This window comes from Conger conger, chromosome 3 (assembly GCF_963514075.1).
Source record: "Conger conger chromosome 3, fConCon1.1, whole genome shotgun sequence".
Classification (NCBI taxonomy): domain Eukaryota; kingdom Metazoa; phylum Chordata; class Actinopteri; order Anguilliformes; family Congridae; genus Conger; species Conger conger.
The window spans coordinates 59,592,013-59,604,290 of NC_083762.1; the positions used below are offsets into that span (position 1 = coordinate 59,592,013).

The 12,278-nt window shown below is 37.0% G+C and overlaps 1 protein-coding gene across 1 annotated transcript in view; it reads right to left on the bottom strand.

Moving 5' to 3' along the window:
• LOC133123500 (protein mono-ADP-ribosyltransferase PARP14-like) overlaps nucleotides 1-11,729 on the bottom strand; it is a 31,007-nt gene extending 19,278 nt beyond the window's left edge. The window contains exons 1-4 of the mRNA XM_061233971.1: nucleotides 11,549-11,729; nucleotides 10,866-10,985; nucleotides 1,600-1,764; nucleotides 201-449 (exon numbers count right to left, since the gene is read on the bottom strand). Of these exons, the coding sequence (XP_061089955.1) occupies nucleotides 201-449; nucleotides 1,600-1,764; nucleotides 10,866-10,985; nucleotides 11,549-11,729 (715 nt within the window). The remainder of the gene's footprint in view (nucleotides 1-200; nucleotides 450-1,599; nucleotides 1,765-10,865; nucleotides 10,986-11,548) is intronic.
• Between the last annotated feature and the right edge of the window lie 549 nt (nucleotides 11,730-12,278).

The window sequence follows — 12,278 nt, forward strand, 5'->3', positions numbered from 1 at the left end:
ACAATAGATTTATCTTGTTTATTGATAGTGCTGCCCTCCTGCTCAATAGATACTATGGCATCTGGATAAATTAAGGTTAAATCATAAAAATATCAGTGACTATCATGTTCCAGATTCAGATTGCATTTCAGCCTTGTTTGCTAATGACTAATGCTGTATGGGCCGCTCTCCCATGCTTTAGCTTTGGTATGCGGACCCACCTATATCCTGTTTGAAGGTAACTGCAATTCTCTCTCCGTCATTCAGGGCCTCCCAGGAATGCTCAGCCCCTTTGCTGCAGCTCTTGATGAAGACGGAGAGGTGGCTGCACTTGCAATCCTCACTGAAGCCACTCAGGATGAACCTGCGGGGATCAAGGCTCTCCTCTGCCTTTCTCTCATTGTATAGCTGTATGGACATCAAGCAACCCTCCAGGTCATGATCCTTCTTGGCCAGGACATTCTTCAAATCTGAGATGCAGTACATGAGTTCTGTTAACATTTAATGGGCCCGACTGATAATTCAGCCACAAACAAAATTATACAAATGTATCATTCATTATTCGCATTAAGTGTGATACAGGATGTAAAGGCACAATAGGTAATATTTTTGTGTTAAAACGTCACAAGACGAATGGAAATGGAAAAAGGCTCACTGACATATTGACTCACCCTCTGCCTTTGTTTATAGTCCTTAAATAATTCTGTACCAAAACATTGTACAGCTGTACAATAATTCAAGCTCATTGGTTGAAAATTGGTTGTAATTGCCACAGGCAATGGCGGGGTTGGTTTCAACCTCGCGTTCACAGAAAAGGGGGAGGGATAAACAGTGTTGTGGTTTGAGGGTGTTTGTTGCTGTAATTACTCACTTGACCATTAGAAGTCCAAAATTACCTATTGTACCTTTAAAAAGGACACAGAGTATAACTCTGGGATCCAGTTGAACCAAGGGCTAGCAACTTCCAGATATGTTGATATTCATGATATAGATAAATTCCATATTGCTCTTATAAAGCATGTACACATCCACAGATACCCTTGAGGTTTCAGATAAGTAAGACGAGGCCATCTTAATAGAAAAGTAGAAAAGGCTATTATTTCAGAGCTTAGCTACAAGGGGTATATCCCAACCAAAATAACGTATTTGGAAATTCACTGATACACAGAAGATTTTTCAATAATTTTCATTACATATTTGGAAGACGAGATGTGCAGAAAATGTGCATAAGATTGAAAAAGCTGAACAGCAGTGTTACCATGTTCCATGTTGCCATGTTTTTCATTATAATCACATCATAAAAACTTGTTTAGCTTGATTCTTAGCTGTTCTGTCGACATATTGCACAGTATTGTCATATTCTTTCCACAGAGATCAGATTAGCTAAGTAAAAGTCAAGCAATCACATGGGGAGGAAAGGTTACAGTACTCTACATACAGCAAAACCACAATTTATGTCTATGTGGACTTAAAATAAACCCCTTCTGCTGCTTTGGAAAATGGTAACGAGAAATGTGAACACATAATGAAAGCTGCTTGGCTCTCAGGACAGATCTCAGTTCTCTCTTAAGACCTTAGTTTCCTCTTAAGACCTCAATCAAAAAATCTAAAACATCTTACCTGACTGGCTGGTTAGCTTGAGAATCCATTGACTATTTCCATATCTACAAATATCAATGTCATCGGTAAATTGCTCAAAGTACAACCGAAGGATGTCCTCTTTGATTGGACGGTCACTGCTCACAAGTAGTGATAACACATTGTCACCACAAACTTGCTGCAAGCCTGGAAAAAAGATAAATGCATTTGCCTAGAGTTATGCCTTAACTTAAGTTATGCTGCTTTCAAATACTCCCAATAATTAATACGTTTTGTGCTTCCATGAGAAAGGAAACCCAGGTTAACCCCTTAAGTCTCAGGCTGGTGAGGGTTTTTTGTATTCATTGCTTTTTTCAATGCTCAATTTTCAATCACTATGGTAACAGGGTATACTGTTTGAAAGCGTTAAAACCTACAGATCTATCTGTATAACCTATTTTAAGATTCCATTGCTTTAGCGACAACAGTTCCTTATTTTGTAACATACAGTTATGTCAATGTCCTTTTCACAAGTGTCCAGCGGACCGAATGCATAATACTTTACATGGAGAAACGTTGATAGAATGCCCATTCTTTACTTAAAATTTCTCTGGAGGAATTATCATTGTCCGTTTCACCATTGTAAATTTCTACAAAAGTACTTGTCCAAAGAAATGCTGTTATCAACATTTTGTATAGGCTCTCTCGGACATGAACATCCATCTCTGGCCAGTACTTGTAACTTCAGCTCATCAAAGAACTAATTGTGAGCATGTTATTGAACTGAAGACTAAAAAGCATTTTAGCTCATGACATTACGTTTCCAGCGGCATATCATTTGTTAGGCTTGAATAAAACAACACAGCATTTTTTCATCTGCCCAATGAAACTAGAGCATTTTCAATATGCACATCTATTGCGCTATGACAAAAACAATTCTTGTGATTTTATGCCAAAAATTGACGTTTTACAACAACAAAAAATATTTTATCTAAATATACGACTACCTTTGAAGGAGTGAATATTTCTAAGGAAGACAGTGAAAACACAGTTGACAACACAATAGAGGGCATTTTCAATGACATTACCCCATTTTATATTGGTAAGCATCTAAATACATTCTCAAAATATTTTATGATTATTCAGTATGCTTATAAATAAGGAGCCACACTGCTTTTGAATGATAAATAGCATATGACATTATGGAATGTGTTTGACTTATTGATGGGGTTGAGCATTTGACAAAAAATGTAATCAGTGGACCTCAGTTAATATATTAGGTTACAAGATGGTATTATTGTGATTCATGATCTTCTCGACATGTTGCTGTCTGAGGATAGCTGCCACGAGAGGGAGTTTCCGACAGAGAGGTGACAGGCAGGGGAAAGTGCAAACTCTTTTTCTCCAGATGAAGTTTAGGAAAATGCAGTATTTTACACTTCATATGACCCATAATGTCATTTAGTTTCCATGTGTCCTTTTGGAGTCTCCAAATGTCCTTTTTGGAAAACTGCCTAGACATTGATTAGAAAAAGCAATGCAGAATGCTCATTTTTGGTGATACTGTAGGGGTTTGTTTGTCCAGTGTCGTGACTTGACTCCATTGTGTTTCTAAGCACACCAGCCACAGCTACAATAATCTGTTTCCAGTCAAAAACTGAAAATCTTTTCAGTGAGAAAAAAAGCTTCACTGTGTGTTTGGGCTTCTGAAATTTGTTTTAGTAATATTAGGAGTAATTCTGACTCTTGGAAAACAAAACCCCAAAAGGTTACATTTCAGAAGACACCAGGATTATGCCTGTAGTCAAAAGGGTTCCTTTGATTTTGTGTATAATAATGTTTAAGCTTATTTCAAGAAAAGGGGCGATACTTAAGGGGTTAATTGTTGGGTTGGACATACAAGCATTTTAAAGAGTTTATGCTCATGTCTGTATTTGGTACCTTACATCCCACACAAGACTTTCACTGGGATTTAACATAAGTATCACAAACTTCCTCTAATTAGACCTACATGTGAAATGAAAATGAAGAACTTAATGAAAACTATATTACAAAAAGACCATTTTTCAGAAATAGCCCAAGGTAGATTCCATCCTTATCACTGTTAAACAGAGCTGCAAGATAAAGGAAACCAACACCAGTCTCATCTCATGCTTATGACTTTTCAGATAGACCTTTGATATTATATAAAAATGATTAAAAGTAAACATGGTCAAGAAAAAGACAGTATACATCAAACTACATAAAACCACCCGCAATACGCTCAATAAAACATGTCCAATAAAATCTGCATGGTACATGGCACCTATTCTTTTAACTTGCCTTTCTGGTGAAATGGTCCTGGCTCCTATAATTGATAGAAAAGAGAAAATACAATAAACACTAGTAACATTAGAAGAACATTAGAATAAGAAGATGCAGTAAGTGCACCAGTGTTTGGCCATTTAACATTAAATCAGCATGGCCTCTGGCTCTGCTAACCACACTAAGATGTCCATAGCTACGAGGAAGAGTCATGCCAAATAAAGCAATATTAAGGCTAAATCACAAACTGCATTCATCTTTCTGCACTATTGTTCCTAGCCAGAATTCCATTGGGTACTGTGTCTTATCTTGTATCCATGTCATGATCCAATTTATTGCCTTTTAGGCCTGCATGCCTTCTGTAATTTTGGAGCTGCAAGTATTTTTAAAGGCCAAAACATGAATTGCAAAGTATTCAACGTGAGAGCATCATAACAATTGATAATTGAAATTAATAATTGACATATGATAAAACTGTTATCACATTTCAACATATTAGTGCCTACATTGTTGTTCTGACATAAAAAAATTATTTGATTATCACTGTTTTTAAGAATGTGAACGATTCCTGGCTTCTAAAGCTGTGTTTATTTCAGAGGGACAGCTTCGTGATTTATACGGCAAAATAATCACAATCATCACATGTCAACATTATCATAGCCATTTCCAAGATATTTACCGCTTCTCCTATGTTAGGTGCAGATTTTCCAAAGCCAACCTCTTTGTCAAGGCGACGACGGGGCAACGGCACTGGTTTAATTCTCTTCTCATTTGCGACTCCGTACTCTTGTAGTGGCTTCACTTGAAGTTCCACAACGCCCAAGGCCTTAAAATCAACCTTGTGCGGTCCTTTTTCCAACACACTTTTTGCGGCTGATAAATAGATAGTAGATGGCGTAAATCTTTCTCCATCGCGGTTTTAAGACTCAATGCAAGAATCAATGCATTATAGTTGTCAGTACAGGGCAGCCGACGGATGCGAGCATGGAAGCGACATTACATTACATTACAGGCATTTAGCAGAAAAACAATAGTGGTAAAACAATATATAGGCCTATATATAATTATTATCAGGTACACTCAGTTTAATTAATTTACTTTAAACATTACCTTCATCCTCTACGTAAATGAGCAATGCCTTCCTCTTGTCATTGGGGTCATTTCTAATTTCCGAAATTTCACCTCCAGATTTTCTTTTATTTCTGAAATATAATTCCAACTTCGATTTCACAGAAGCAAAGTCACCGGGAAGACCGACTAAAATTAATGTATTTTCTTCCATAAAGACAAGGCACTTGCATAAGTGCGAAGAAATACTAGGCTGTCAGAAACGGTGCCATATGTCGGATGCAGTCTGGAAAGAAAGTAAATGAATGCAAAACAACTTAAGACTACTTCAACAAATCAACTAGTGGCTGGTCCCATAGGCAAAAAGTCCCTTTCATACCAGGAACTCCTTTCGCGATTTCTCGACAGGAAAACAAAAATTAATTAGAAGACTAAAGTCTAAACTTCCTGCTAGCCTACGATGATAATCGCCTGTTGGTACGGGTGTAATTCAACCTTAAACATTTTAGATCGCATAGAATGTAAATTGCAGGCTGTTTTTGATTTTTGATTTTTGATTTGGTTTATGCATATTGCATGGATATAAAACGATATATATATATATATATATATATATATATATATATATATATATATATATATATATATATATATATATATTAATCGTTCATGTTTTTATATGTCCCTTAATTTTCCCAGGTTAAATACATAATGGATTCATGGAAAATGAAACAAAGTATCGATTGTTCTCTATGGCTCACACTTTTTTTCTGAATTAAGCAGCATCACAATGATTGCTCCTCCTCTGACGAACGTTTTTATTGTTCTTCTCAAAAAGTTAATTTGGAAGAAAGTACAAGAGGTGGATGCACAAAATGCCCATACCCCTCTCAGTCAAAATAACAAATTATTTAAAACCCATTTGCTACAGAACCACAATAATATAATAATAAACAACACAAAATTACGCCTAGCAAACAGGTAATTAAAAGGTACATCACTGGGCAGATCTCCCCAGCACCCAGTCAGGCAACATTCCATACGCAATATGTAATGCAAAACGTAGATGTTTAATAACTACGGTACTTTCCTTACATTCTACTATCACACTTTGTTTTTAGGCTTATTTCTTGGTCCACTGAAAATGTTATTTTCCACTTATCGGTGTGTTTCAGAACAATATTCTGGATTTGGCTGAAGAAATGTGAAACAATCCTGAAGAATAAAAGGGCGGAGTGTGCCAATGTCTTGCAGAAGCTCAAGGTATGAGGTCAGCTATGGGGAAGTCTGTGAAAAATGCCTGAAGAATCCAGGTATGGTGTCTTACAGTATAGACATGCTATGTCACGCATTCCCCCAGATTAATGCAGAAATCCCAGAGAAGAAGGTGGTGTTTACTGGGGTGGAAAAGGGAGGCAAACTACGACAACACTATGTCACCAGGGGGGTCACCATGGTTTGAATACACTTAGGGCTGAGCCAAAGTTGATCTGGGAAGGGCCATTCCATGCATTTTACCTTTACACTTACAGGTTAAATTGCCGTAATGTTTATCAGTCTGTATGTATAAGTATAATAAACAATGAGCCAGATGACAACAGTAGAATGGATTGAAAGACTTATTTATATAACCATTTAAGCAGTAAGTATTTTGTTCATCTCACTTTTCTCTAAATTATGTTACCAACTCCAAATGTATCATATATGTATGAAATCTATGCATACATTAAATATTAACATAAATATTCCTTAAATTCTTACAAAACAACACCATTTATAAGATTGTTTTGTGAATATGAGAAACGTGTAAAAGGAACTTCCAGATGAAGGTTTTAAGGAGGGGAAATACTTAGGGAAGTCTGCATAATGCAAAAGGTGCATACACAGCCACCTAGTGGGTGGACAAAAACCTATTTACCTATTTACATTTTTACCATATTGGTTTTCTTAACCAAATATTTTAACAACCATACAATTCTCATAGATGGCCCATCAAACTAATTTAGACATATCTACTTAATGTACTCGGTCAATTGATATTGCTATTTAGTACTTCCACAATCCACAGCAGTGGTTCACAAGGGTCACCATTTTTCATGGTCAGTCATGTTTTTTTGTTTACGTTGGCGTCGTACACCTGGAACGCTTACAGGACAGGAGTTGGCAATTCTGACCTCCGATGGTAGATGGAACGCACCGTAACATCCAGAATTGAGTCTGCTTTAATCATTGAACAGTTCAGTGGTTTCAATCGTGGAGAAACCAGGAGAAACATTACAAGGCTGGAGTAGTCTCAGACAGCTCACCCACAGTTACACTCTCATTGGCTGTTCACAATGTCAATCACAGGAGTGTGGATGAAATCAATGCTTATGTTTGTATGTCAGTTGAGAAGTCAGCAAACAATTCTGCACACAGCGAGACACTCTAAAAGACTTGGGGCTAGTCAAAAAAGATTCCTGGCTGAATATATAGGTATGTATATTTGTATACATTTTTTTTTTATTGGTTTATTTGACAGGGACAGTGCAGAGCACATTATAACAGGTTCCAACACCATGAAACACATGTGTTGCATTTAGGGTTTCTAGCCAAGGCTAATTTGCGACCCCTGTCCCTGGTTAGGCTTTTCTAAAAATAAAAGGCTCAATACAAATACAGCAATTACACAATCAACAGTTACATCATCCAATAATTACATCACATTAACAATTATATCACACATATGTGTGTTCACTGATTCATGGCGATATACTATGTGTATGTATGTATGTATGTATGTGTGTTTATAAATGTGTATGGTTCGTGTGCATGTGTGCTTGTAATCTTTATGAGTATGTTCATCAGTTTATTTATTTTCCTCTTTGATCAGTGATTGCATGTTTGGTTTTGTTTCAGGCAGTGTTTCACCTTTCCATTAAACATTTTCAGCTCAGTTTGTGTTTTTATTTCAGTTGGTAGGACACTCCAAAGATGTATCCCTTTTAATGTTTAAGCTTATTTCAAGAAAAGGGGCGATACTTAAGGGGTTAATTGTTGGGTTGGACATACAAGCATTTTAAAGAGTTTATGCTCATGTCTGTATATGGTACCTTACATCCCACACAAGACTTTCACTGGGATTTAACATAAGTATCACAAACTTCCTCTAATTAGACCTACATGTGAAATGAAAATGAAGAACTTAATGAAAACTATATTACAAAAAGACCATTTTTCAGAAATAGCCCAAGGTAGATTCCATCCTTATCACTGTTAAACAGAGCTGCAAGATAAAGGAAACCAACACCAGTCTCATCTCATGCTTATGACTTTTCAGATAGACCTTTGATATTATATAAAAATGATTAAAAGTAAACATGGTCAAGAAAAAGACAGTATACATCAAACTACATAAAACCACCCGCAATACGCTCAATAAAACATGTCCAATAAAATCTGCATGGTACATGGCACCTATTCTTTTAACTTGCCTTTCTGGTGAAATGGTCCTGGCTCCTATAATTGATAGAAAAGAGAAAATACAATAAACACTAGTAACATTAGAAGAACATTAGAATAAGAAGATGCAGTAAGTGCACCAGTGTTTGGCCATTTAACATTAAATCAGCATGGCCTCTGGCTCTGCTAACCACACTAAGATGTCCATAGCTATGGGGAAGAGTCACGCCAAATAAAGCAATATTAAGGCTAAATCACAAACTGCATTCATCTTTCTGCACTATTGTCCCTAGCCAGAATTCCTTTGGGTACTGTGTCTCATCTTGTATCCATGTCATTATCCAATTTATTGCCTTTTAGGCCTGCATGCCTTCTGTAATTTTGGAGCTGCAAATATTTTTAAAGGCCAATTCCTGAATAGTTGAATATGATAATTGACTGGTATCATATTCCAACATATTGGAGCCTACTTGTTGTTCTGACAAAAAATAAAAAATAAAACTATTTGATTATTCATGTTTTCAAGAAAATGTGAAGGGTTTCTGGCTTCAAAGCTGTGTTTATTTCAGAGGGACAGCTTTCTGCTTTATACAGCAAAACCACATTTCTTGTCAACATTATCATAGCCATTTCCAAGATATTTACCACTTCTCCTATGTTAGGTGCAGATTTTCCAAAGCCAACCTCTTTCTCAAGGCGACGACCGGGCAACGGCACTGGTTTAATTCTCTTCACATTTGGACGCCGTCCTCTTGTAGTGGCTTCACTTGAAAAACCTTTCGACCATAACAACAACAACGATAACAAAATAAATAAAATAAATAAAATAAATAAAATAAATAAAATAAATAATATCTCATTATTAAAAGTTTTTATGCATCTGTTTAGTCCGCTTTTATTGAAGTTTGTATGGTATTAATTCTGTATCTGTTGTCGCCTGCCCTCTAGTGGTAAAACAATATATAGGCCGATATATAATTTGTATCAAATATTATTTGATTCCTGTATCCTGAAGTACAACCGAATTTTTTACATTACATTATTGGGATTTGGCAGATGTTCTTATCAAGAGCGACGTACAGTTGATTAGGCTAGTCAGGAGACGATCCTCCCCTGGAGCAATGCGGTGTTCAGGGCCTTGCTCAGGGGCCTGACGGCTGTGCGGATCTTATTGTGACTACACCGGGATTAGAAACACCGACCTTGCGTGTCCTAGTCATTTACCTTAACCACTACGCTACAGGCCACCCCCTGTAGTTGGCAACCTGCTTAGTTTCACTTTCACTTCCTAAGAAATCAGATTATTGAAGCTGTTCAAAGACACTCAGTTTAATTTTTTTATTTTACGTTCAACATTACCTTCATCCTCTACGTAAATGAGCAATGCCTTTCTCTTGTCATTGGGGTCATTTCTAATTTCCGAAATTTCTCCTCCAGATTTTCTTTTATTTCTGAAATACAATTCCAACTTTGATTTCACAGAAGCAAAGTCACCGGGAAGCCCGACTAAAATTAATGTATTTTCTTCCATAAAGACAAGGGAGTTGCATAAGTGCAAAGAAATACTAGGCTGTCGGACGCAAAAGAAAGTAAATGAATGCAAAACAACTTAAGACAACTTGTTCCTGAGCAGGAACAAATGAAGTGGCGGTTAGTCATGCAGCCTACTTCCCAATTCCCAGGAAATATGTCATTAGATTTTGGAGACAAACGAAACATGAAAGCCAAAACCAAAACGAACAAACGCCGTATAAGGTGCAGGCTACTTTGAAAGAAGGATTGGGAAAATGCAATTTCTGAGTAATATTCTAGCCTACGATGATAATTGCCTGTTAATGACAACAGGTATGGGTGCAATTCAATTTGAAACATTTGAGATCGAATCGAATGTAGTAAATTGCAACCTGCGGCTGTTTTTGATTTAAAAATTTGGTGTACATTACTTCATAATACGTTTGATGCATATTGCATGGATAAAAAACGATATAAATAATTGGGCAATATATAATTACACTACACATTTTGAAACATATACATGTATAACTCTAAAGTATATATATATATATATATATATATATATATATATATATATATATATATTTTTTTTTTAAATTGTTCATGTATTAGATATGTCCATAATTTCCCCAGGTTATACATAATTGATTCATGGAAAATAAAAGAGGCCGTGAGTCTAAAAGGCTGTAATTAATTATGCAAGTTTGAGTTTTACCTTCCCGTTACGTAAGATTTTATGACTGCTTTTATGTTTGGGGTCTATGCTACATCGTAGGCTATGCTACATTCTCATTTATTGCATTTTTGTTATAGACTAATTAAGGCACATAGCCTACGCTATGTGGGGTTGCTGTGGGTTATTTATCTAAGCATACGCATTTGAGCAATATTGCATTGTCAGCTTGACTGACTGTACATCATGCAGGCCCGCCTGGAGATTGTTGGGGTCGACAGGAGACGGCGCCTTCATGCCCTGCTGCCAGTGAGGACGCGGGCTCTGTAGATGTACTTGTGACCGTTCCCATCGGGTGTGGAGTACTGGTCATGGTACGAGTAGTACGCCTCTTTGGCAAAGTAAGTTCCACATCCATACATTGTAGCTGAAAACACCCGGAAGCATTTTTGAATGTTAAGTGTGCAATACGAATGAAAGCATCCATCTTCCTCAAACACTTTGTCTGTAGTTTAAACTAGAGGTGTATATCAAGTCTGAGGGGCAGCTGCGTTGTTTAATTTGCTCACGGTAACATTTTTTTTGAAAATGAATGCAGGAAAACCCCTGTGGCAGGGGACCCTGTTCCTCTTTCAGGTTTTCAGTCTACTGAATTCTGTTTAATTCAGTAGTAGAGTCACATGTACCAAAGTAGGGTTGAATTGAAAATTTACAGGATGGTAGGTCTCCATGAATGGGGTCAGGAACCACTGCCCTGTGTTAATGTCAAATCTGTATTGACTCGTTCCAAGTTTAAAGTGCTACAGACCTGTTTCACAGAATAGTTTTGTTTAGCCTGTACTTTCCTGGGTCTATTATTCATCGAATAACCATACTGTAGGTCACATGAGGCTCGTATATGAACTTCTATTATTAATTAAATGATTTGGGCCGGAATATATTAATTAAATGCATTTAGCACAGCAAGCATATAAGGGTGATTTCTGCCACAGAAGCTGCGGTTGAAACCGTTCTTGTTGATCTTCTGGCAGATGTCCTTGGTTCTTCCGTGGTAGAGGAACTGCTCGTTACTTTTTGTATATTTTTTATCCAATGCCTGTTTGCTTACTGCATACTTCCTCCACTGCTCCTGGTGCTGGATTCTCTGGATCTGAAGGGGTTTTACAAACATCACTCAACTTTTAACCTTTCAAGGGCTCACTTTCAGTTTTTTGGCATAGTTTTTGGGGTTGGAGCTGTTGGCTTTATTCTTTGGAAATTAGGTTAGGGAAATGGGCCGTGAGTCTAAAAGGCTATAATTAATTATGCCAGTTTGAGTTTTACCCTTATAGACTAATTAAGGGACATAGCCTACGCTATGTGGGGGTGCTGTGGGTTATTTGTCTTAGCATATGCATTAAAGCAATATTGCATTGTCAGCATCACTGACTGTACAGCAGTACAACAAATGTGAAATCATCCCATCATTTAAAAGTAATAGCCTAGATGTTCTGACAAAATGAACTCCGATCACAATTAAATGTGATCACATTTGAATGTCCCCCAAGGGCCTGGTCCTGCCTCATCCAGCGAACCGAAGAGGTATCCTCCCCCTAGTGGCAGCAGGCCAATCCTCTCACAGAATCTGTCTGAGCCATACACTATTTTGCCATCTGACTGGTTAACAACATCTCTTACTTGATAATGGTAAAAACGGCTAAAATTTGAGTGATGCATTAAA